At 50.7% G+C, this 25,130-nt stretch overlaps 2 protein-coding genes across 8 annotated transcripts in view; one reads left to right on the top strand and one right to left on the bottom strand.

Moving 5' to 3' along the window:
• Positions 1-511: 511 nt before the first annotated feature.
• NTHL1 (nth like DNA glycosylase 1) lies at positions 512-16,512 on the bottom strand. The gene is made up of 6 exons (XM_073648394.1): positions 16,185-16,512; positions 9,517-9,719; positions 2,199-2,369; positions 1,842-2,001; positions 1,173-1,278; positions 512-939 (listed from the first exon to the last, which is right to left on the bottom strand). Exons 1-6 carry the CDS (start codon positions 16,294-16,296, stop codon positions 813-815), a joined length of 879 nt encoding a protein of 292 aa, XP_073504495.1. The 5' UTR covers positions 16,297-16,512; the 3' UTR covers positions 512-812.
• The window catches only part of TSC2 (TSC complex subunit 2), a 32,639-nt gene continuing 23,746 nt past the window's right edge, over positions 16,238-25,130 (top strand). For 2 of the 7 annotated variants that reach the window (XM_073648387.1, XM_073648386.1), the window contains exons 1-11: positions 16,238-16,361; positions 17,619-17,777; positions 17,856-17,942; positions 18,807-18,917; positions 19,072-19,216; positions 19,594-19,711; positions 19,817-19,865; positions 20,250-20,375; positions 20,858-20,931; positions 21,518-21,644; positions 21,741-21,884. In XM_073648387.1, coding sequence (XP_073504488.1) covers positions 16,341-16,361; positions 17,619-17,777; positions 17,856-17,942; positions 18,807-18,917; positions 19,072-19,216; positions 19,594-19,711; positions 19,817-19,865; positions 20,250-20,375; positions 20,858-20,931; positions 21,518-21,644; positions 21,741-21,884 — 1,161 coding nt within the window. In that variant the 5' untranslated portion in view covers positions 16,238-16,340. Of the gene's footprint in view, positions 16,452-17,618; positions 17,778-17,855; positions 17,943-18,806; positions 18,918-19,071; positions 19,217-19,593; positions 19,712-19,816; positions 19,866-20,249; positions 20,376-20,857; positions 20,932-21,517; positions 21,645-21,740; positions 21,885-25,130 lie in introns of all 7 variants that reach the window. The other 5 variants (XM_073648391.1, XM_073648390.1, XM_073648389.1 and 2 more) reach the window with 4 other exon arrangements.

Below are 25,130 nucleotides of genomic sequence, written 5' to 3'. Positions count from 1 at the left end.
GAAAAGTTACGAATGTCCTCTGATGTGTGAGCAGACGGGGACATAACACACAGTGCAGGGGCTAAGCTAAGGGGGTATATATGATAGAATCCTACGTGTCCAAAGGGCAACAGTGCTCCTTTCAGTAATCAGTGGGGGTCTCCGCACTAGGAACCCCCTCCCAGATTGAGTCTTCTGTCATGTGTCAAGATTTTAGGAAATGGCTGTCACTTATTATCTATTCTCAGCATTGGAGATAAATATCTGATCACTGGGGGCCCCACAGACTACAAGAACAGGTGTCCCAATTCCCCTGCTACTCCATTGACTTCTATGGAAACCGAGTGTTATACTCAACCCCATAGACACTGAACGTATGGCTCCATTCAATACCGACCGCACTAAGAACTGGAGGTTTGGGACCCCCATTCTAATGATTGGTGGAAGACCCCCAGTAATCAAGGGAAAACTACGTTATTAATCTACTGTGTAAGAGAATTGTATGACCAAAGGGAAATATAAACTCCATATGTGCAGAAAAATAACTTTATTTACAGTAGAAAAATGTACAAAAATCAGTGTCATAAGTTCAACATACAGATATGGTCCGGCGGGGAACCTGCTAGTATCCCTGCACTGCCCCCAGAGGGAAGAAGAGGCATTACACAGTTCTCATTGAAATCAATGACCTGCTGGGTCCTCCAGAGCGAGGTGAATCTCCGCTGGTACTGGAGACCCTCCCATTAACTACGCAGACTAAATAAAAGGAACCGGAAACCTTTTTGTTTTTTAACTTGTAAGTGTTCAAGTCTTCTTCCATATTTTGAGCCCCATCACTTCTTTTTATTTGCTCCAGGGCAGATGTCTCTGTTCAGGCAGTCGGAGCATCGGGGGGATACGGGGAGGCAAACTTGCTGCCCAAAGCCGACCAACAGCCAATTGATTTCGCTCCAGAGATCCCTATGGACGCAATGAGGTCAAATATATCAAAATCCTGAGCGTGGATATCTCCTACATTACTAGCGATATTGGGGTATTGTGCGCCCTCTTATTTCCCCTTCTTGACAGGTCACTTGCTTTTGCAAGTCTTCCGAAATACTCTGTGCTGCAGAGGCCTTTCCCAATGGTATCTTTACCCCTAGCAGGATGGGTAGGTGGGACATGTGCCCCATTAAAACTGGCTCGGCCCTCACCTTGGCAGCCAGTCCTCTAGGGCCACACGAGTGTCTTCGGGGGTCTTGGTTTCTTTTTTCACCCACTTCAATCTGTTGGAGATACGATGTACGTGAGTGTCCACACCTGAGGAGACAGGAGGTTGTTCCGATCCGGTCATAATTAACGTTTTTTTTTTTTCCATGTAGTTTAATATAAAATTAAATACATAGAAACTCTGCACGTCCCCACACCTATAGGACTGGTCCCCATCTCAAAACCAAAAATGGAGAGGTGGTGTTGCATGCATCAGAAGTCCAAAAAGACCAAGTAGGTAGCAACAGGGGCTTTCAGTAGGCTCCAGGTGGGGGTGATGGGAGTCGGTGTACACACCAGGCCATTTATATACTCATCAGTGATTGACAGCGGCATCTAATTTGTTAAACAGCAGCAATCAGAGCTAGCACCGGTCGCTGCTTTTAGCAGCAGGTGGCAGCTGTATAGCACAGCTGACACCTGCTGTGTAAGGAGCCGCACCCTACACCTGCAAAGACAAGTATGTCAGATGTTCAGAAGTGGAGAATTGATTTGTGTATAATGGAAGGGAGGCCAATACAATTAATTATGGATAGTACTGAAAATCACCAGGGGAAACAGTCAGTAGGAACTTTCCAAAGTTGGCAACCCAACACATCCACCATTGTCCTTACCGATCCCAGACACCTTGTTCCAGGCGATATCCATAATGAGATGAGCCATTTTCGGTCCGAGCCCAGGAAGCTTCACCAGCTCTGCTACATTATTGGGAATGTCCCCACCGTACTGCTCCTGAAGCATCTGCGTCGTCTTCTTGATGTATTTAACCTTGTTCTATGGAAAAATAATTATTAAAGGGGATGTCCAGTTTGGATAACTCCACCACTGCAGAAGGTGCCTGACCACGAGGAGTCCTCCAGAGCGGGAGACCCTCTTTATAGTGGCCAATCAAGGGGGATGATGTGGGACAACCATTTTAATTTAAAGGGATCATCACCCACCCCCACTACCCTTCCAGTAATACCAGTCACCTTCCAGAATCCCACCGGATAGATAAGCTTCCCCAGTGTCTCCTCGTCCGTCTCCAGTATCCTCCCCACGGTCAGACCATGTTCCCGTAATCTGCTCATGGCCGCTGAGGTCACCTGGTCCTTCGTCTGGCTGGACAGCATCAAGGACAGCAAGATCTGGTAGCGCATGACCTATAAAACAACACATGGGGCGAACGATCACTACTGGGAACGACAACGTCAGGAGTGTCACATAACCCGGGTGCGGTTGTGGCCCAGGACCGGATGGGGTCATGGGAAAAGGAAAGGCTACATGGTGCAACCGTAGCAATGGAGATGGACAACAGCACCCATCCTAAAACAACAATACCACTCTGCTCCGTAATCATACCTGCACGATTATCAGTGTGAAAGCTGCTTATCTCAGCTCATGCAGCACAAGAGACCAGATTTTGTCATGGGGCAAGGGAAGCCTAAAGTGCCTCAAGGTGCAACCGTAGCAATGGAGACAGACAGTCAGCACCCACCCTAAAATTCGAGTACCGCTCTGCTCCGTAATCATCCCTGTACGATTATCAGTGTGAAAGCTGCTTATCTCGGATCACGCAGCACTATAAACCTATTTACTCTGCTTCTTCCAAGAGCTATAACTTTATTATGTTTCCATCCACATGGAAGTATGGGGGCTTGATTTTTGCAGAACGAGTTGTACTTTTGAATGCCCTGATATAATATGCTGAAAAAGAACGGGAAAACAAAATTCCAAGATGGAATAAAAATGCAATTTTGGCCAATTTTACTGGCATTCCAGCAAAAGAGGCCATAAAGCAAACATCTGCTGCAAGGTATCTTCAAACACAAGACAAAATTACCCCCAGTCCTCGCCTGACTCCGGTATGTTTGGAGAGTACGGCCCCTTCTGGAGGCCATCTCTGGTCTAATTCACTGCAGACATGGCTGCACATCAGCACTGGGCACCGAAGATCCCGACTGCTGCCCGTAATATCCTGGGGACAGTGCCCGCCATCTGCCTGCAATATGTTCGCTGCCCTGACAAAAGGAAGAACCCATGGGAAGATGAAAGGGATTGTACATGCTGCTTACTGTTTATGTGCTCTTCTATAGGATTTTATGCTGAAAGAGGGAGGGTCCCTGCTCAGCTGTGCCCCCTGCTGGATAAAGCTGACGACTGCTTCCTGTTGTAGAAAAAAATGGATGATACAGGTGGGTCCCACTGGTTGTTGCCAGTTCTGAACTGATGGCACTGATGGACAGCTTCTGATTTCAAAGGCATGTGTCCGATCACCTAATCAGTGGTCCTTGCCCGATCACCTAATCAGTGGTCCTTGCCCGATCACCTCATTGTTGCCTATTTCTTGGTGCTTCATCATAAGAGCTTGAACAGCAAATCTGGAAACCACAGTCTGCTGAGAAATCTTTGCTTGGGAGCCACCTTGTTGATGGAGTATAACTACCTTGTGTCTTGCCATGGTGTATGACCTGTGACGTGAAACTGTCTTCCACAACCTCACCTTTACAGCAGTGTTTGTTTTTTCCTCACCCAGTTTTAAGCCTCCCACACAGCGGTTTCTGTTCCAGTTAATGACTGTTACAATCTACATATAAAAATGATGATCGTTATCACATGTTTGGTATAATTGGTTATTTATACACCCCACTATAATCCTACAAAATCCCTCACTTTGTGCAAGTTTATCTAGAAGAATTGATGAAGGCGAAGGTCGGGGACGCCAAATATTAACGGGATTTAGATTTCTTCATTCATCTTTGCATTTTGTTGATAGAAATAAACTATTAACACTTTCTATTTTACACAGCACTGTATATATAAATGCACACACATTATATATCATTTATTTCAGTCCCTTTAATAGAATGCAACATTATAAGCATCAGTGGTGGGTATGTGCTGTCATCTGGTGGTCACTGCTGGTATTACATTTTAAACCGGAGTCCTGAAAACCACAAAATCATTTAATGGGGTTCTTCACTATTTCATAACCCCTTATTAATAGATCCACAGTAAAAAAAAAAAAGGTATACTTACCCCCTGGACCAGCGCCGTTCCTCCGATCCTAAAGGAAATACTACTTTCCATTAGGACATGAAAAGAAAGTTGAACGAGCATGGAAACGATCGTAGATTCAAATCCCCTAACAGAACTAAAAAAATGAATTAAAATAAAAAAATAATACCAAAAAATAAAATATATACCGTAATTTTTAGATTATAACACACTCCCCCCCCCCCCCAAAAAAAATTTGGGAAGAAAAAGAGCGTACATCTTATAATCCAAAGGAATCTTACCAGGTTTTGGCGGGGGGACGGGGACGGGACAGCTGCAATGGAGCGGGGTCACAAGAGGCAGGATCGCTGCTTCCGGAGACCGGCAGCGGCAGGAGTGGGGCGATGCTGCGGGCCCTGGGCTCTCAGAAGATGTCAACTGGTGTCCCCTTTCCCGTAGATTTCCCTCTGGTGGGCTTCGGGAAAATGGTCACCGAAGGCGTCGAGATTTTGTCTCCAGAGACCTTAATCGGCACATGCACCGCCTCCGGTGGCCATTTTTCCGAAGCCCACCAGAGGGAAATCTACGGGAAAGGGGACGCAGCTCATCAGCGCCAACATCTTCTGACAGCACAGGGCCTGCAGCATAGCCCCACTCCTGCCACCGTCGGCCTCCTGAAACAACGACTCTTCCTCCTGTGACCCCGCTCCACATGTATTGTTAAAACAAACTATAAGACACACCCCCATTTTATTTAAACTTTTTTTTTTCTTATTTTGCACTCCAAAATTTGGGGTGCATCTTGTGGTCTTGTGCGTCTTATAGTCCGCAAAATACGGTATATAATATACATAATCTTTTTTTATTCATTTATTTTTTTATTACTATTTTAGATCTATATACACTGCTCAAAAAAATAAAGGGAACACTTAAAAAACACAATGTAACTCCAAGTCAATAACACTTCTGTGAAATCTACCTGTCCAGATATGAAGCAACACTGATTGTGAATCAATTTCTCATGCTGTTGTGCAAATGGAATAGACAATAGATGGAAATTATTGGCAATTAGCAAGATACCCTCAATAAAGGAGTGGTTCTACAGGTGGTGATCACAGACTATTTCTCTGTTCTCATCCTTTTTGGCTGTTGTTTTGGTCACTTTTTCATTTTGCCATTGTCCTCACCCCTAGAGGTACAGTAGGATGAGGCGGTGTCTACAGTACAACCCACAGAAGTTGCTCAGGTAGTGCAGCTCATCCAGGATAGCACATCAGTGCGAGCTGTGGCAAGAAGGGTAGCTGTGTCTGTCAGCACAGTGTCCAGAGCATGCAGCAGATACCAGGAGACGTGGAGGGGGCTGTAGGAGGGCAACAACCCAACAGCTGGACCATTACTTCTGCCTTTGTGCAATGAGGAACAGGAGGAGCACTGCCAGAGCCCTGCAAAATGACCTCCAGCAGGCCACAAATGTGCATGTGTCTGCATAAACGGTTAGAAACCGACTCCATGAGGGTGGTATGAGGGCCCGACGTCCACAGATGGGGGTTGTGCTCACAGCCCAACACCGTGCAGGACGCTTGGCATTTGCCACAGAACACCATGATTGGCAAAGTCGCCACTGGCGCCCTGTGCTGTTCACAGATGAAAGCAGGTTCACGCTGAGCACATGTGACAGACGTGACAGAGTCTGGAGAAGCCGTAGAGAGCGATCTGCTGCCTGCAACATCCTTCAGCATGACCGGTTTGGCAGTGGGTCAGTAATGGTGTGGGGTGGCATTTTTTTGGAGGGCCGCACAGCCCTCTATGTGCTCGCCAGAGGTAGCCTGACTGCCATTAGGTACCGAGATGAGATCCTCAGACCCCTTGTGAGACCATATGCTGGTGCGGTTGGCCCTGGGTTCCTCCTAATGCAGGACAATGCCAGACCTCATGTGGCTGGAGTGTGTCAGCAGTTCCTGCAAGATGAAGGCATTGAAGCTATGGACTGGCCCGCCCGTTCCCCAGACCTGAATCCGATTGAGCACATCTGGGACATCATGTCTCGCTCCATCCACCAACGTCACGTTGCACCACAGACTGTCCAGGAGTTGGCGGATGCTTTAGTCCAGGTCTGGGAGGAGATCCCACAGGAGACCATCCGCAACCTCATCAGGAGCATGCCCAGGCGTTGTAGGGAGGTCATACAGGCAGGTGGAGGCCACACACAATACTCAGCCTCATCAGGAGCATGCCCAGGCGTTGTAGGGAGGTCATACAGGCACGTGGAGGCCACACACAATACTGAGCCTCATTTTGACTTGTTTTAAGGACATTACATCAAAGTTGGATCAGCCTGTGTTGTGTTTTTCCACTTTAATTTTGGGGGTGACTCCAAATCCAGGCCTCCATTGGTTAATAAACTTGATTTCCATTGATGTTTTTTGTGTGATTTTGTTGTCAGCACATTCAACTTTGTACAGAACAAAGTATTCAATGAGAATATTTCATTCATTCATTCAGATCTAGGATGTGTTATTTGAGTGTTCCCTTTATTTTTTTGAGCAGTGTATATATAATCAGTACTAAAATAAAAAAAATATATATTTTTTATTAGTTATATGTACATACAAACACACACACACACACATACACATATATATACAATGCTGCTCACAATTATTGACACCACTTCATTTTTTCATAGACTGTACAATATCTTCAGAAATAAATGGAAATGTACCAAAGTTATAGCCTCAGGATTTTTTAATTATTGGTCCAAAGTAATACAACAATAAAACATTGTTTTTCAACTTCCATGTTGCAATTTTAAAGAAGAAACAGAATAAACAGCATGTGAGCAATAAAGGTACCCCTAATTATTACTTGGTTGCACCCCCTAATTAATACTTGGTTGCACCCCCTTTGGCATTGCTGACAGCCTCCACACGTTTCTTGTAGGCATCTATAAGCTTCTTGCACTTCTCAGCTGGAGTTTTCTCCCACTCTTCCTTTGCAGTTTCTTCAAGCTCTTGAATGTTTGCAGGGTTCTTTTTCCCAATGGCAGATTTCATCTCACCCCAAAGATTTTCAATAGGATTGAGGTCAGGACTCATTGCTGGCCATTTTAAAACAGTCCATTTTTTCATTTTCAACCATTCCTGTGTCCTTTTGGATGTGTGCTTTGGGTCATTGTCTTGCTGGAGGACCCATGATCTTCGACTCAAACCAAGTTTTCTTACACTGGGTAGGACATTTCGCTCTGAAATCTCTTCATAATTCTCTGATTTCATGATTCCTGTGATACGGTCAAGGCCTCCAGTACCAGACGCAGCAAAGCAACCCCACAGTATTATGGATCCTCCACCATGCTTAACTGTTGGTAAGGTGTTCTTTTACTTATAAGCTTCAATGCGCCGTCTGTAAACAAACTGTTGCTTTGCCAAAAAGCTCTATTTTTGTTTCATCTGTCCAGAGAATATTTTCCCAGGATTGTGGTTTGTGAAGGTACTCTTTGGCAAAGATCAGTCGTTCCTTTTTACCTCTTTTCTTCAGCAATGGTTTCTTTCTTGGCCTTCACCCATAAAGCTCTGCTTGGTTTAGTGTGTGACGTATGGCTCTTGTTGAAACCATGACCCCAGACTGTTCCAGGTTGGCCTCCAAGTCTCTGGATGTTTGACGTGGTGTTTTCTCAACCATTCGCACCAACCTTCAAAGACATCTCTTGTTAATTTTCCTCTTTCCCCCATGTCCAGGGAGGTTCTTGACGCTTCCATGCTTGGCAAACTTCTTCATAACATTGCTCTCTGTTGAAACTGGGATACCAAGGTCTTTGGAGATGGCCTTATACCCTTTGGAAGTCTTGTGTTTGCTAATATTAGCAGTTCTGATGTTCTCAGACAGCTCCTTAGTCTTCACCATTGTGACAAAGGAACAAGGCCTACCATGTGGCTTTTTAAAACAGTGAAGTCATCATTCATTGGCTAATTCATGTCACATGGGCACCGACAATTAATCACAGGTGAATCTCTTTTGTGATTTAACACATAGTTTCTTGTTTTAAATTATTGTTTATCATTTGCTCTTTTGTATTTAACACGAGTGCTCTATACAAAAAACTGTTTCACTTGATTCGTACTTAAACTTCATGGCTGCCAATAACGATGAGCAGAACTGTATACACTAAACAGTATTAAAAATAAATAAAAATTAATATAAGTGCAGACTCTCAGCTTTAATTTGAGGGTATTCACACTCTTTCATATATAGTTGCCTCTTTTTCTATGGTCCAAAAGTATCTGGACAATTATCTCAAAACCTCTGTTATGGGCTTTCCCCTCATTAATCCATCATCAATTAAGCAGGTAAAAGGTCTGGATCTGATTCCAGGTGTGGCATTTGCATTTGGAAGCTGTTGCTGTGAACCCACAACATGTAAATAAAAGGAGCTCTCAATGGAAGATAAACGTACCATCATTAGGCTGAAAAAAAAGAAGAAAATCATCAGGGAGATATGAGAAATGTCAGGAGCAGCAAAACCTACTTTGGTACAATCTGCAAAATAAAGGAGCGCCCTGATGAGCTTTGGAACTCAAACAGGCCTGGATGTCCACAAAAGACAACAGTGGTGGATGATCACAGAATCCTTTCCATAGTGACGAAAAACACAATCACAACATCCACTCAAGTGAAGAACACTCTCCAGGAAGAAGGTGTCTCAGTATCTATGTCTACCATAGAGAGAAGGCTTCATGAGAGCAAATACAGAGGGTTCAACACAAGGTGCTAACAATCAATCAGCCTTAAAAATAGAAAGGTAAGATTAGACCTTGTCAAAAAACATCTAAAGAAGAGGCCCAGTTCTGGAAAAGCAAAAGTAAGATCAACCTGTACCAGAATGATGGGGAGAAGAAAGTCTGGAGAAGGCTTGGAACAGCTCCTGATCCAAAGCTCACCACACCATCTGTAAAACATGGTGGAGGCGGTGTGATGGCGCGGGCATGCATGGCTTCCAATGGTACTGGGTCACTAGTGGTTTTTTTTTTTTAACCACTAAAATCTAAGAAAAACTTTGAGTTTGGGATCGCCGTCCTCGTACTGACCTGAAGAATCGTCCCATCAGGTCATTCTTACTGCAAAATGAACACCGTAAGAAAATTAAAATACCATGGTGGAACTGCATTTTTTCACCATTTCATCTCACTTTTTTTCCCCCCGATTTTCAGCATATTACATTGTAAAATGGACGGAGTCATTCAAAACTACAACTCGTCCAGCAAAAACAAGCCCTGTATGGGTGACGCTGCCCGGTGTGCACGATCTATCAGGTGATACCTGCGGCTCCGCATTCTGATCAAAGCACTTCTCTGCCCCCATCTGATCCACGGGGGCGTCCCGAGCGCTCCTCATCTGCCGGATGTTCTCCAGCTCTTCTCTCCAGCTCTTTGGCTCCCACCTGGGCTTCTTCTCCGTGTCCTCAGACACAGCCTCATATTCCACCACAATCCTCCTCTTACCTCCGGAGGACGAGATCCGACCTGGAGAAGAGTCCAAGCGGAAGAGATAATGGGACTAGCATGTAGAGCTCTGCGAAGGCATCATGTGGCCCCACCCCCTGCAGGGACCCTACCACCATGGCCACTACTCCCTAATACAGGGACTGGACCACCATGGCCCCTACTCCTTAATACAGGGACCCGACCACCATGGCCCCTACTCCCTTAAACAGGGATCCGACCACCATGGCCCCTAATCCCTAATACAGGGAGCCGACCACCATGGCTCCTACTCCCTAATACTGGGAACCGACCACCATGGCCCCTACTCCCTAATACAGGGGCCGGACCACCATGGCCCCTACTTACTAATACAGAGACCCAACAACCATGGCCCCTACTCCGTAATACAGGGGCCGAACCACCACGGCCCCTACTCCCTAATACAGGGACCTGACAACCATGGCCCCTACCCACCCACCCCCACTGGGACCAGATCACTGTGGCCACCACTCCCTGCCTACAGGGACCCGACTGCTGTAGCCCGTACTTCCACCTACAGGGACCTGACCGCCGTGGCCCCTACTCCCTAATACTGGGGCCAAACAGCCATTGCCCCTAGTCCCCCTTACTGGGACCCGACCGCCGTGACCCTTTCCTTTCTCCCCCCCAATAGGGCCCCCACCACTGTGGCCCTTACTTCCACCTACAGGGCCCCCACTACTGTGGTCCCTACTTCCACCTACAGGGCCCCCACCACTGGGGCCCCTACTTCCACCTACAGGGCCCCCACCACTGGGGCCCCTACTTCCACCTACAGGGCCCCCACCACTGGGGCCCCTACTTCCACCTACAGGGCCCCCACCACTGGGGCCCCTACTTCCACCTACAGGGCCCCAACCACTGTGGACCCCTACAGGGCCCCCACCATTGTGGCCTCCTACTTCCACCTACAGGGCCCCCACCACTGTGGCCCTTACTTCCACCTACAGGGCCCCCACCACTGTGGCCCCTACTTCCACCTACAGGGCCCCCACGACTGAGGCCCCCTACAGGGCACCCACCACTGTGGCCCCACTTCCACCTACAGGGTCCCCACCACGGAGGCCCCTACTTACATCTGCAGGGCCCCCACCACTGTGGCCCCTACTTCCACCTACAGTGCCCCCACCACCGTGTCCCCTACTTCCACCTACAGGTCCCCCACCACGGTGGCCCCTACTTCCACCTACAGGTCCCCCACCACTGTGGCCCCTACTTCCACCTACAGTGCCCCCACCGCTGTGTCCCCCTACAGGTCCCCCACCACTGTGGCCCCTACTTCCACCTACAGGTCCCCCACGACTGTGGCCCCTACTTCCACCTACAGGGCCCCCACGACTGTGGCCCCCTACTTCCACCTACAGGGCCCCCATGACTGTGGCCCCCTACTTTCACCTACAGGGCCCCCACCACGGTGGCCCCTACTTCCATCTACAGGGCCCCCACCACTGTGGCCTCTACTTCCACCTACAGGTCCCCCACCACGGTGGCCCCTACTTCCACCTACAGGGCCCCCACCACTGTGGCCCCTACTTTCACCTACAGGGCCCCCACCACAGTGGCCCCTACTTCCACCTACAGGGCCCCCACGACTGTGGCCCCTACTTCCACCTACAGGGCCCCCACGACTGTGGCCCCTACTTCCACCTACAGTGCCCCCACCACTGTGTCCCCCTACAGGTCCCCCACCACTGTGGCCCCTACTTCCACCTACAGGTCCCCCACGACTGTGGCCCCTACTCCCACCTACAGGGCCCCCACGACTGTGGCCCCCTACTTCCACCTACAGTGCCCCCACCACTGTGGCCCCTACTTCCATCTACAGGGCCCCCACCACTGTGGCCCCTACTTCCACCTACAGTGCCCCCACCACTGTGGCCCCTACTTCCACCTACAGGGCCCCCACGACTGTGACCCCCTACAGGCCCCCCACCACGGTGGCCCCTACTTCCACCTACAGGGCCCCTACCACGGTGACCTCTACTTCCATCTACAGGGCCCCCACCACGGTGGCCCCTACTTCCATCTACAGGGCCCCCACCACTGTGACCCCTACTTCCACCTACAGGGCCCCCACGACTGTGGCCCCCTACTTCCACCTACAGGGCCCCCACGACTGTGGCCCCCTACTTCCACCTACAGGGCCCCCACCACTGTGGCCCCTACTTCCACCTACAGGGCCCCCACCACTGTGGCCCCTACTTCCACCTACAGGGCCCCCACGACTGTGGCCCCTTACAGGTCCCCCACCATGGTGGCCCCTACTTCCACCTACAGGGCCCCCACCACTGTGGCCCCTACTTCCACCTACAGGGCCCCCACAACGGTGGCCCCTACGTCCATCTACAGGGCCACCACCACGGTGGCCCCTACTTCCATCTACAGGGCCCCCACCACTGTGGCCCCTACTTCCACCTACAGTGCCCCTACCACTGTGGCCCCTACTTCCACCTACAGGGACCCCACCACTGTGTTCCCCTACAGGGCCCCCACCACTGTGGCCCCTAACTCCATCTACAGGGCCCCCACCACTGTGGCCCCTACTTTCACCTACATGGCCCCCACCACGGTGGCCCCTACTTCCACCTACAGGGCCCCCACTTTCACCTACAGGGCCCCCACCACTGTGGCCCCTACTTTCACCTACAGGGCCCCCACGACTGTGGCCCCTACTTCCACCTACAGGGCCCCCACGACTGTGGCCCCTACTTCCACCTACAGGGCCCCCACCACTGTGGCCCCTACTTCCACCTACAGGGCCCCCACCACTGTGGCCCCTACTTCCACCTACAGGGCCCTCACCACTGTGTCCCCCTACAGGTCCCCCACCACTGTGGCCCCTACTTCCACCTACAGGTCCCCCACCACTGTGGTCCTTACTTCCACCTACAGGGCCCCCACCACTGTGGCCCCTACTTCCACCTACAGGGCCCCCACGACTGTGGCCCCCTACTTCCACCTACAGGTCCCCCACCACGGTGGCCCCTACTTCCACCTACAGGTCCCCCACCACGGTGGCCCCTACTTCCACCTACAGGGCCCCCACCACTGTGACCCCCTACTTCCACCTACAGGGCCCCCACGACTGTGGCCCCCTACTTCCACCTACAGGGCCCCCACCACTGTGGCCCCTACTTCCACCTACAGTGCCCCCACCACTGTGGCCCCTACTTCCACCTACAGGGCCCCCACGACTGTCGCCCCTTACAGGTCCCCCACCATGGTGGCCCCTACTTCCACCTACAGGGCCCCCACCACTGTGGCCCCTACTTCCACCTACAGGGCCCCCACAAAGGTGGACCCTACGTCCATCTACAGGGCCACCACCACGGTGGCCCCTACTTCCATCTACAGGGCCCCCACCACTGTGGCCCCTACTTCCACCTACAGTGCCCCCACCACTGTGGCCCCTACTTCCACCTACAGGGCCCCCACCACTGTGTTCCCCTACAGGGCCCCCACCACTGTGGCCCCTAATTCCATCTACAGGGCCCCCACCACTGTTGCCCCTACTTTCACCTACATGGCCCCCACCACGGTGGCCCCTACTTCCACCTACAGGGCCCCCACTTTCACCTACAGGGCCCCCACCACTGTGGCCCCTACTTTCACCTACAGGGCCCCCACGACTGTGGCCCCTACTTCCATCTACAGGGCCCCTACCACTGTGGCCCCTACTTCCACCTACAGGTCCCCCACCACGGTGGCCCCTACTTCCACCTACAGGGCCCCCACCACTGTGGCCCCTACTTTCACCTACAGGGCCCCCACCACAGTGGCCCCTACTTCCACCTACAGGGCCCCCACGACTGTGGCCCCTACTTCCACCTACAGGGCCCCCACGACTGTGGCCCCTACTTCCACCTACAGTGCCCCCACCACTGTGTCCCCCTACAAGTCCCCCACCACTGTGGCCCCTACTTCCACCTACAGGTCCCCCACGACTGTGGCCCCTACTCCCACCTACAGGGCCCCCACGACTGTGGCCCCCTACTTCCACCTACAGGGCCCCCATGACTGTGGCCCCCTACTTCCACCTACAGGGCCCCCATGACTGTGGCCCCCTACTTCCACCTACAGGGCCCCCACCACGGTGGCCCCTACTTCCACCTACAGGTCCCCCACCACGGTGGCCCCTACTTCCACCTACAGGGCCCCCACCACTGTGGCCCCTACTTCCACCTACAGGGCCCCCACCACTGTGGCCCCTACTTTCACCTACAGGGCCCCCACCACTGTGGCCCCTACTTCCACCTACAGGGCCCCCACCACTGTGGCCCCTACTTCCACCTACAGGGCCCCCACGACTGTGGCCCCTACTTCCACCTACAGTGCCCCCACCACTGTGTCCCCCTACAGGTCCCCCACCACTGTGGCCCCTACTTCCATCTACAGGGCCCCCACCACGGTGGCCCCTACTTCCATCTACAGGGCCCCCACCACTGTGGCCCCTACTTCCACCTACAGTGCCCCCACCACTGTGGCCCCTACTTCCACCTACAGGGCCCCCACGACTGTGACCCCCTACAGGCCCCCCACCACGGTGGCCCCTACTTCCACCTACAGGGCCCCCACCACTGTGGCCCCTACTTCCACCTACAGGGCCCCTACCACGGTGGCCTCTACTTCCATCTACAGGGCCCCCACCACGGTGGCCCCTACTTCCATCTACAGGGCCTCCACCACTGTGGCCCCTACTTCCACCTACAGTGCCCCCACCACTGTGACCCCTACTTCCACCTACAGGGCCCCCACGACTGTGGCCCCCTACTTCCACCTACAGGGCCCCCACGACTGTGGCCCCCTACTTCCACCTACAGGGCCCCCACCACTGTGGCCCCTACTTCCACCTACAGTGCCCCCACCACTGTGGCCCCTACTTCCACCTACAGGACCCCCACGACTGTGGCCCCTTACAGGTCCCCCACCATGGTGGCCCCTACTTCCACCTACAGGGCCCCCACCACTGTGGCCCCTACTTCCACCTACAGGGCCCCCACAACGGTGGCCCCTACGTCCATCTACAGGGCCACCACCACGGTGGCCCCTACTTCCATCTACAGGGCCCCCACCACTGTGGCTCCTACTTCCACCTACAGTGCCCCCACCACTGTGGCCCCTACTTCCACCTACAGGGCCCCCACCACTGTGTTCCCCTACAGGGCCCCCACCACTGTGGCCCCTAATTCCATCTACAGGGCCCCCACCACTGTGGGCCCTACTTTCACCTACATGGCCCCCACTTTCACCTACAGGGCCCCCACCACTGTGGCCCCTACTTCCACCTACAGGGCCCCCACTTTTACCTACAGGGCCCCCACCACTGTGGCCCCTACTTTCACCTACAGGGCCCCCACGACTGTGGCCCCTACTTCCACCTACAGGGCCCCCACCACTGTGGCCCCTACTTCCACCTACAGGGCCCCCACCACTGTGGCCCCTACTTCCACCTACAGGGCCCCCACCACTGTGGCCCCTACTTCCACCTACAGGGCCCCCACCACTGTGGCCCCTACTTCCACCTTCAGGGCCCTCACCACTGTGTCCCCCTACAGGTCCCCCACCACTGTGGCCCCTACTTCCACCTACAGGTCCCCCACCACTGTGGCCCTTACTTCCACCTACAGGGCCCCCACCACTGTGTCCCCTACTTCCACCTACAGGGCCCCCACGACTGTGGCCCCCTACTTCCACCTACAGGTCCCCCACCACGGTGGCCCCTACTTCCACCTACAGGGCCCCCACGACTGTGGCCCCTACTTCCACCTACACGGCCCCCACCACTGTGGCCCCTACTTCCACCTACAGGGCCCCCACCACTGTGGCCCCTACTTCCACCTACAGGGCCCTCACCACTGTGTCCCCCTACAGGTCCCCCACCACTGTGGCCCCTACTTCCACCTACAGGTCCCCCACCACTGTGGCCCTTACTTCCACCTACAGGGCCCCCACCACTGTGGCCCCTACTTCCACCTACAGGGCCCCCACGACTGTGGCCCCCTACTTCCACCTACAGGTCCCCCACCACTGTGGCCCCTACTTCCACCTACAGGGCCCCCACCACTGTGGCCCCTACTTCCACCTACAGGGCCCCCACCACTGTGGCCCCTACGTCCATCTACAGTGCCCCCACCACTGTGGCCCCTACTTCCACCTACATTGCCCCCACCACTGTGTTCCCCTACAGGGCCCCCACCACTGTGTTCCCCTACAGGGCCCCCACCACTGTGGCCCCTACTTCCATCTACAGGGCCCCCACCATTGTGGCCCCTACTTTCACCTACAGGGCCCCCACCACGGTGGCCCCATCCTACACATCTCACTAATTAATACTTCAGGTATATAATATACAACACCACTCAGTTTGAAATCTTGCTTTACGACATGCGGTAAAGTGATTGGCTCAGAGGGGCGTGGCTAATCCATTGGCGCAGTATATCTCCCCTGCCCTGCCCGGCCTCTGACCTGCAGCCGGCTCCGTGGTCTCGGCCGGCTTCCCGCCTGGTCCCGCTCCCAGTATCTTCCTGCCGCTTCTCGTCACTCTGCTCCCAGCGCTCATCGCTCTCTGCGGCACCATCAGCTCCGGGAACTACATGTCCCGTCAGCCCCTTCTCTTCCAGGATGCAGCACGTGACCTTACAGGTGGGTGGAGCTTCCAGGCCCTGAAGCCGAGAGCTGCAGTAGAGCGCACTGGCCGGGCGTCCGGGAGACGGGAGTGCGGCGGAGCTGCAGGTCGGTCAGTGCGGCCGGCGGGGAGGCGGCGGGGCCGGGCTGCTCTCTACGCCTGTCCAGCTCCGCGTTCACACTGTGACTGTAGGGAGGAGCTGCGCCCATCACACGGCGCTGACAGCGCGAGAACTTCACCCACCAAGACTACGACTGTGTGCTAGGGAATGCTGAGGGTTGTAGTGGCTGTATAAAGTGTGCGCTGTGCTGCTGTCAGTGAATGGAAACACCTTGTTTACATGCAACACAAAGGTGTTCCTGCGGCACCTCAGCTGCTGCGGACCCTCTTGTCTCTTCTCCAAGCTTCTATATCTCTGTGCATGCCTTCCTGCTGATGTGGAACATCTTGTCCCATCCTCCCAGCTGCTTCAGCTCTGTGCATGCCTCCCTGCTACTGCGGAACCTCTTGTCTCTTCTTCTCTAAGCTGCTAAAGCTCTGTGCATGCCTCCCTGCTGCTGCGGAACCTCGTCTTTTCTCTTCCAAGCTTCTACAGCTTTGTGCATGCCTCCCTGCTGCTGTGGAACTTCTTGTCTCTTCTCTTCCAAGCTGCCACAGCTCTGTGCATGCCTCCCTGCTGCTGCGGAACATCTTGTCTTCCATGCTGCCACAGCTCTGTGCATGCCTCCCTGCTGCTGTGGAACATCTTGTCTTCCATGCTGCCACAGCTCTGTGCATGCCTCCCTGCTGCTGTGGAACATCTTGTCTTCCATGCTGCCACAGCTCTGTGCATGCCTCCCTGCTGCTGTGGAACTTCTTGTCTCTTCTCTTCCAAGCTGCCACAGCTCTGTGCATGCCTCCCTGCTGCTGCGGAACATCTTGTCTTCCATGCTGCCACAGCTCTGTGCATGCCTCCCTGCTGCTGTGGAACCTCTTGTCTTCCATACTGCTGTAGATTGTCTTGCCCCTACACTGCACACTCCAGCTACTGCAGAACATCTCTCAAAAAGAAGCGCTTCAGGAAAAGAGGTTCTCCAGCAGCTGGAATATTCGGATTGATATAATGCTGTCCATTAGGTGCTGGTCTCCAATTTATGTTGGATGTTTACAATCATGCCCTGACAGCCACAGACTAACAGTGCTTGCTTGGACTTGTAGTTCGCCTACCTGCAGATTGGACATGGCTTTCTCGCTGTGCCTGCATTGTGTCCTGACCGTGACTTGTGTTGTCACAGGGCTTCCCATTCGCTGCAGCCATGGCGAGACCGATTGGCCGAGACACCGGCCTGAAGGAGAAGGTGAAAATGTTCCTGGGCCTGGGACCGTCGCGTGGGAAGCCCAAACATCTGGAGAGTCGTCAGCCGGAGTACGTCATCACTGCGGAGCTACTGAAGGTGAGTGCCTGATCACGTGACACTGTGACGCTGTCCCGGGCAGGACCTTGCATCCTCAGCCATTGCTTTCTCCCTCAGGATTTGAGCCCAGAGAGTGCGCTGAGCATCCGCATTCGAGCCATGAATCAAATCTGCGAATTGGCAAAAACCAAGAAATTTGAAGATGTGAGTAACACCTTTTTAGAGCAATGCTGCAGTGTAAAGCATGTGGGAGGGACAGTGCAGCAGACTGGGCGTCAGGAGGGTTCCTATAGACTGTGACTCTAAATAGATGCTTAGCCGATTATTGTTGTGCTCTTAATGGAAAACTTTAGGGTTGGTTTGTGCTTGCAGTTAGTTTGAACAAGCAGAGCTGCAGGGTAAAGCATGGGGGAATGAGCTGAACAGCAGTAATGAGCTTTTCTCTGATGGGTTTTAGACTACCTGAGACTCCAATAGACAGTGCAGGTAAGCTGGAGTCCCTGCCTTGGGGGAGGTCACATGATTGCCGGGTCTCTGCCGGCATAGAGCCCCTGGGTCCAAGCAGACCCAGATCGGTACCTGGCACGGGAGGAGGCTGCTTTCCCCTGTAACTGGGGCTCCTATGGTTGTCCCCGTTATAGTGGAGAAAAAAATGACCAACAATAACTAAATGTTCCCCAGAAATCTCTTCTGACCTCTTGAGGTCAAATTTTGAATTTTTTGTAAAGGAAAAAAAAATGTGTAGTGTCTTTAAAAAAAAAAAAAAAAAAGCCAAAAAACAATATTCTTATTTCCTATAAATTGCATACAAAAAACCTTCTCATATTTAGTGTCCACATGCCCATAATCTGGAGAATTATTCAGATTGTTTATTGTGAAAAGTTGAAAAAGTTTATTATGAATAATTCTGCATAAACCAAACTCTCATACATCCACATTTCTGGAAAAATAATAATGGCTGCCGCAAAGAGCAGAAGAAAGAAATAAATTTAACATCACTAAAGGGTTAAATATTAAACACTTTTTTTTAATATCTGATTTTCTGCCATCTTTCCTCCATTATTTCAGCATGCGGTGGAAGCGATCTGGACGTCTGTCTCGGATCTACTGGAAGCCGATCAGCCAGCAGAGGGTAGACACAACGTCCTCAGCCTGTTGAAAAACCTGATTATAGGACAGGTACGGACCCCGCCTTGTGGGGGAAATCCGGACTACAACTCTCAGCATGCAGCTATCAGGGCATGCCGGTAGTTGTACTTCACAACACTGGGGTAACATAATTTTAGGATAATTCTGCAAAAATCACAATGACCTTATTTTCTGTAATACACAGGGGGACCGTCTAGGCTTTCTCCGGGCCCACTTCTTCCACGTCATAAAGGATTACCCCAGTAAGGAGGACCTTGTGGAGAGGCTGGAGGTGTTCAAAGCCCTGACTGATAACGGCCGAGACATCACCTATCTCGAGGAGGAGCTGGGTAGGCTTTAAGTCTAAGATTAATTTTAGACGTCTTCCCTGGTATTTTAATGTAACCCCTTGGCGACTTCTACTCTGCTGCCGGTAAACTATAGAATCAAAAATCCACCCATTTCTTGAACTTTAAGAAGTAAGTTTTCACTTTTACCCATTTAAAAAGATGAAAATATTGTGGAATGACATCCAGAGCTGCAATCATGAAGTGGCAATCCATAGATCACACGTGTTCGCACCAGAACTGGAATCTGAATTCTGTTTTTAGCATAATCTACATCTTGCTCTTCATCACATTATCCAAATTCTGACCTTTCTATGCAGCTCTGGATGTGACTGGAGTATAACACAAGGAGCTAATGAGCGCTGCTCTCATTTTTTTAGCTGCTTTTGTCCTGAAGTGGATGGACTCCGGGCTGTCTCCAGACTTTCTGCTGGTGTTGGTGAATCTGGTGAAGTTTCACAGCTGTTATCTGGAGAGTTATATTGATCCTATGGTGCAGTGAGTATTCCTGTAGTCTTATACCAGTCTTGTTTTTATCCTGAGTGACAGCAGGGAAACAGTCAGCAAGTAGGTTATTGGACAAATCTTATCTTTCTCTTGCAGAATGATTTGTCTGCTTTGTAACCGGACCACTTCTTCCTATGACATTGAGGTCAGTTGTATTTCAGTGATGGTGCAGCTTCCTTTATGTTAAAGGTGACCTGTCACTTGCCATATAAATGACCTTTTATTACCTGGTGATATATTTTTTTCATGTTCCTGCGCCTCTCTATTCTTGATATGGCCTCTTCCTCTGTAGTCTTGTTTTGTTTTTTTAACCAATTGGATGTGGTCCTCAAGACTACTCCCCAGAGGAGTTGATCACACCCACTTGGCTAGCAAGACTAGATTTATATGCAGGGAAGAGGAAGCCGTATCTCCGAAACAGAGATGCAGGAACACAATAAAAGCATTGCCGGATTCAGGAGAACACCCTGGTTCTTGTGTCTTTAAGGCTTGTAGCTATGGAGGAAGCTGAGATTTGTGCTCCTTCTAGGTCTCGCTGAAGGTCCTGGACGCTGTGGTTTGTTACAACTGCCTTCCATCAGAGAGTATCCCCATCTTCGTCATTACATTGTGTCGGACAATCAACGTCAAGGAGCTGTGTGAATCGTGCTGGAAGGTGGGCACTGACCAACTTGGGTGTTCACTTGCTGACTGGTTATCGTACACATGTCCTATTCTGGTTAATAGGACCAGTACATGAGACCGACCTGACCAGGTGACACTATGGAGGCAAGTGGTTTTTGCCTTTACTGTCATATGCTTAGGCCTGGAAGCGGACACAGATGGGGTCGAGAGCAGTAGCTGCTAAAAGGGAACGACCATAAAATATATCATGATAGAGGTGCCCGCGAGCAACATATCTGTAGATGTGACGTCACCGACCCTACTCGCCACCCAGTGTGGATGGAGACTGATTCCTCCTTTAAGGAACAGTCTTTGGTCTGTTTTTCTCTCTCTAATATTTATTATTTAATTATATTATAATATTATATTAAAATTTTTATTAAATGTTATTATTTTTTTTAGACCGGTCGCCGAGTTGTCTTTCTAATCTTGTGTGTGTTTCCTGGAATGAGTATTTTATTTTTGTCTCCGCAGCTGATGAGAAACCTCCTTGGGACACATCTCGGCCACAGCGCTATATATACCATGAGCCGTATTATGGAAGACAAGTAAGACGAGTGGTTCAGCTGCAGAGATCTCACACTATGGTCTTATAATTTGGCAGAAAGGCAAAAAAAAAAAGCATCAAATATTCAGCCTAAATGTCATCAATTGGGATGTAGCTGAGCTGTGGTTGCACGTACGAGCGTTGCGAGTCATGGCAGGATTCCCATCTTGTATTTATGGCATATACAGACCATATGCTATAAATGTATATTAGATGCAGTTACCCCATCCCAATGGGACTTGTATCCATTGCACTTACAAGCGATGTGCTCCTCTCTTAAGAAACTTTCCGTGACCGATAGACTGTAGCGTAGTGGTGGCCAGCAACAAACTAGAGTTTAGAAATCCCGCTGTTCTGGAGAATAGAGTATTTTTTAATTTAGGGGTAAGTTGCAAAATTCATGGGTTTTTACAAGAACTTTGCAAATTCATCCATATAAGATGAGAAAACCGCTTGAAGTGCTGCCAAGGTGATACTTGCAAGACCATTTAAAAAATTAATAGTTTTCAATGCTGTATATCACAGGAAGTGTCATACAAGAATCGTTAATTTTGGATTAATTTTGAGCAAACGCTGATTCTTTTCAGAGACTACTCGGAGGACGCCCCCCTGCTGAGAGGAGCGGTGTTTTTTGTCGGCATGGGGCTGTGGGGTGCACATAGGCTTTTCTGTCTGAAGAACTCTCCGATATCTGTGCTCCCCTCTTTTATAAAGGTAAATGTCTACAGGAGGAGCAGCCTAATACACTAAGTGTTGTGTGATATTGAACATGGCAAGTCCTCAAACTTTTTTTTTTTTTTTTTTTTTTAGGCAATGAATTGTCCAAACGCAGTGGTGTCTTATGAGATCGTTCTGTCAATCACAAGACTGATCAAGAAGTACGGGCGGGAAGTGCAGGCGGTCACGTGGGACGTTGTCTTGGATATTGTTAAACGATTGTTCCAGCAGCTCCAGGTACAAACCCATGTACACCAATATTTCTGATATTTACGGTTATCGACGCCTTAAAATAATTAACCACATCTGAGGTTCATGTTACATTACTGATCCTATTATACTCCAGAGCTGCACTCAATATTCTGCTAGTGCAGTCACTGTGTACATATAGTACAGACCAAAAGTTTGGACACACCTTCTCATTTAAAGATTTTTCTGTATTTTCAGGACTATGAAAATTGTACATTCACACTGAAGACATCAAAACTATGAATTAATACATGTGGAATTATATACTTAACAAAAAAGTGTGAAACAACTGAAAATATGTCTTATATTCTAGGTTCTTCAAAGTAGCCACCTTTTGCTTTGACTGCTTTGCACACTCTTGGCATTCTCTTGATGAGCTTCAAGAGGTAGTCATCGGAAATGGTTTTCACTTCACAGGTGTGCCCTGTCAGGTTTAATAAGTGGGATTTCTTGCATTATAAATGGGGTTGGGACCATCAGTTTTGTTGTGCAGAAGTCTGGATACACAGCTGATCGCCCTACTGAATAGACTGCTAGCTGCTTTTTTTTATTCGGTCTTCCATGACAGCACCACGTGAGAGAGAGGATCTGCCCATCAAGGACAGGAAACCTACAGGTTAAAAAGGGCGGCCCTCTCTTTCCGCCTCAGTTTAGGTTTCCTGTCCATGATGGGGGACCTTGCAGGCTTACCTGCAGAAGATGGACTCCTGTCCCAGAGAGGGCCACAGCAGGTGGTTGGAGACGCCACGGCAGGGCTCATGGGGGCGCCTCCGTGAGCGTTGCGGCAGGCGTGACATCGCCTCACGGGAGGTAGATGTCTGCCAGGTGTGGGGCCGCTAGCTGGCTTCCCCCTCCCCCCTCCCCTCGCTACCGCTTGCAGGAGATCCAGGTCGCGCCGGCGGCGCACGTGACGGGCGAGACCTTCTGACGTGACTTCCGGTGCGCCGGGCAGGAAGCCCTATGACGTCACCGGAAGGGGTGGGGCTCGTTTGAAATTTTTGGCGCAAGCAGCTGAACGCCGGGGGATTGAGGACCTGGCGGCGAGTAGCCCACCTGGATCCCACCTGGACCTGGGGAGGAAGACCAAGGAGCAGGTAACGCCCTCCTGGTTTAAAAAAAAAAAGGAAACGCACACCCACACATGGTACCAGTATGGCCAGTATATAAAGGGTCTGGTAACATAGAGGTGCTTCCCAGCCCATTCTTACATTGTAAGCTATGGAAGATTCACAGGAGCTGTCACCTAGGCAACATCTGCTGCAGGAGCAGCCCTCTGGGGAGCCCTCACAACTAGTGGCGCAGCATCATTCCTGGCTAGGGTCTGGTCGTACAACTAGAAGAGCTACCACTAAGAGCAGGAAGGACGGTCCGGTGCGGCGTGATTCCTCACCATGCATGCTGGATTCTTCTGCTTCTACGGTACCGAAGGTTCTGTGGGGTGAGTGGAATCTTCGTGAAAGTTCTACTAATGTTTCCTCCTTCTTTCTATCTATGACTTTCTTTTAGAGCAAGAAATGTTCCTCGAAGTCCAAGCACAGAGAGTGTGCCTTATGCAGCTGTCCACTCCCTGATTCTTTATAGCAAAAGGTTGTGTCAGCTTTGTATCAGCAAAATGATATCAGAGGAGACCCCAGATTTTTCCCTAGGCCTAAGAACTTTAATAAGGGAAGAAATAGGCAAAGCATTGCAAGGTCTGGGCATATTCCTCAAGAAACCCAGCCGGGTTCAGACTCTGAGCTATCGGTCGCTTCCTCCTCCGCCTTCTCTTCCTCTGATAGTGAGCCAGACAGACAGTGCTTCCCCCTGAAGGAGGCCGATGCCCTAGTAAAAGCCGTCCAATCTACAGTGGGGATAGTTGACTCGAGGGTAGAGAAGTCAGCTGAGGATGTTATGTTTGGTGGTCTGGGGCTAAAGAGAAGGGTCTTTCCAGTAAATTCAAGGGTGAAAGACCTCATTGATAAGGAGTGGAGAAAGCCTGACAAGAAGGGTAGTGTTCCTCCATCCTTTAAAAGGAAGTATCCATTTGAGGATGCTATGTGTTCCTCCTGGTTAAAAGCACCCAAGCTGGATGTTGCTGTTACTAAAGCAGCGAAAAGAACTTCCCTCCCGTTCGATGATATGGGTGCATTGAGAGACCCCCTAGACAGGCGGGCTGATACTTTCCTGAAAGGGGCATGGGAGACAGCTGCGGGAGCATTGAGACCAACAGTAGCAGCTACCTGTACGTCCAGAGCCCTGATGGTGTGGCTTGAACAGCTAGACAGTCAGTTGAAGGATGGGACTTCTAGGAAAGACATGATTTCTTCCCTTCCACTGGTTCACGGGGCGGCAGCTTTTCTTGCTGATGCGTCTGTGGACTCTGAGGTTGGCAGCAAAGTCAGCAGCACTGTCAAATGCGGCTAGGCGAGCCTTGTGGATTAAAAGCTGGCCAGGGGATTTACAGACTAAATCCAGACTGTGCACAATCCCGTGCGAAGGGGAATGCCTCTTTGGTCAGACCATGGACGACTTATTGGAGAAAGCGGGGGAGCCTAAGAAGGGGTTTCCTTCAGTACCTCTACCCTCCTTTAAGAGATTGTTCCGGAAGAGGAAATTTTTCCAGAAGAGATATTTCAGGGAGCAAGACAAGTCTGATGAAAGAGGTCGAAAAGGTAGAGGTCTACTCTTTGGTCAGTCTCCAAAAATTGAGCAGAAGCCAGGGGATACACAATCAGCCCAGGTGGGAGGGAGATTGGTTTTTTTTTTTTTTTTTTGGTCCCAGCTTGGGAACAGATTTCTCATAGTAATTGGATTTTGAGCCTGATTAAGTATGGTCTTAAGTTTCAATGTAAAGCATTGCCTCACAAAAGGTTCATGGTTGTTCCCTCCAGTTCTTCCCCAGAACGCCAGGCTGCCCTCGTTTCGGAAGTACAAACCCTAATAAGAAAGCACGTCCTGATTGAGGTTCCGGAAGCTGAAAAGGGTCTTGGTTTCTACTCCCCACTCTTCTTGATTCCGAAACCGGATGGAAGTTTCAGGACAATTATAAATCTGAAATCCCTGAATAATTTCCTTAAAATACACACCTTTAAAATGGAGTCTTTAAAATCCGTAATAAAGTTACTTTTTCCCCACTGTTATATGGTAGTGCTCGATCTCAAAGATGCGTATTACCATATCCCAATTCATAGTGATTACCAGAAATACTTGAGGCTGGCCATTGAAATAGACAGGGGTGGTTAAACACTTCCAATA

Source organism: Phyllobates terribilis, unplaced genomic scaffold (assembly GCF_046119375.1).
Source record: "Phyllobates terribilis strain yellow unplaced genomic scaffold, ASM4611937v1 Scaffold_9__5_contigs__length_417890890, whole genome shotgun sequence".
In the NCBI taxonomy this organism is placed as follows: domain Eukaryota; kingdom Metazoa; phylum Chordata; class Amphibia; order Anura; family Dendrobatidae; genus Phyllobates; species Phyllobates terribilis.
Note: the sequence above shows the minus strand (reverse complement) of the source record. Positions and strands in the feature narration are given on the sequence as shown.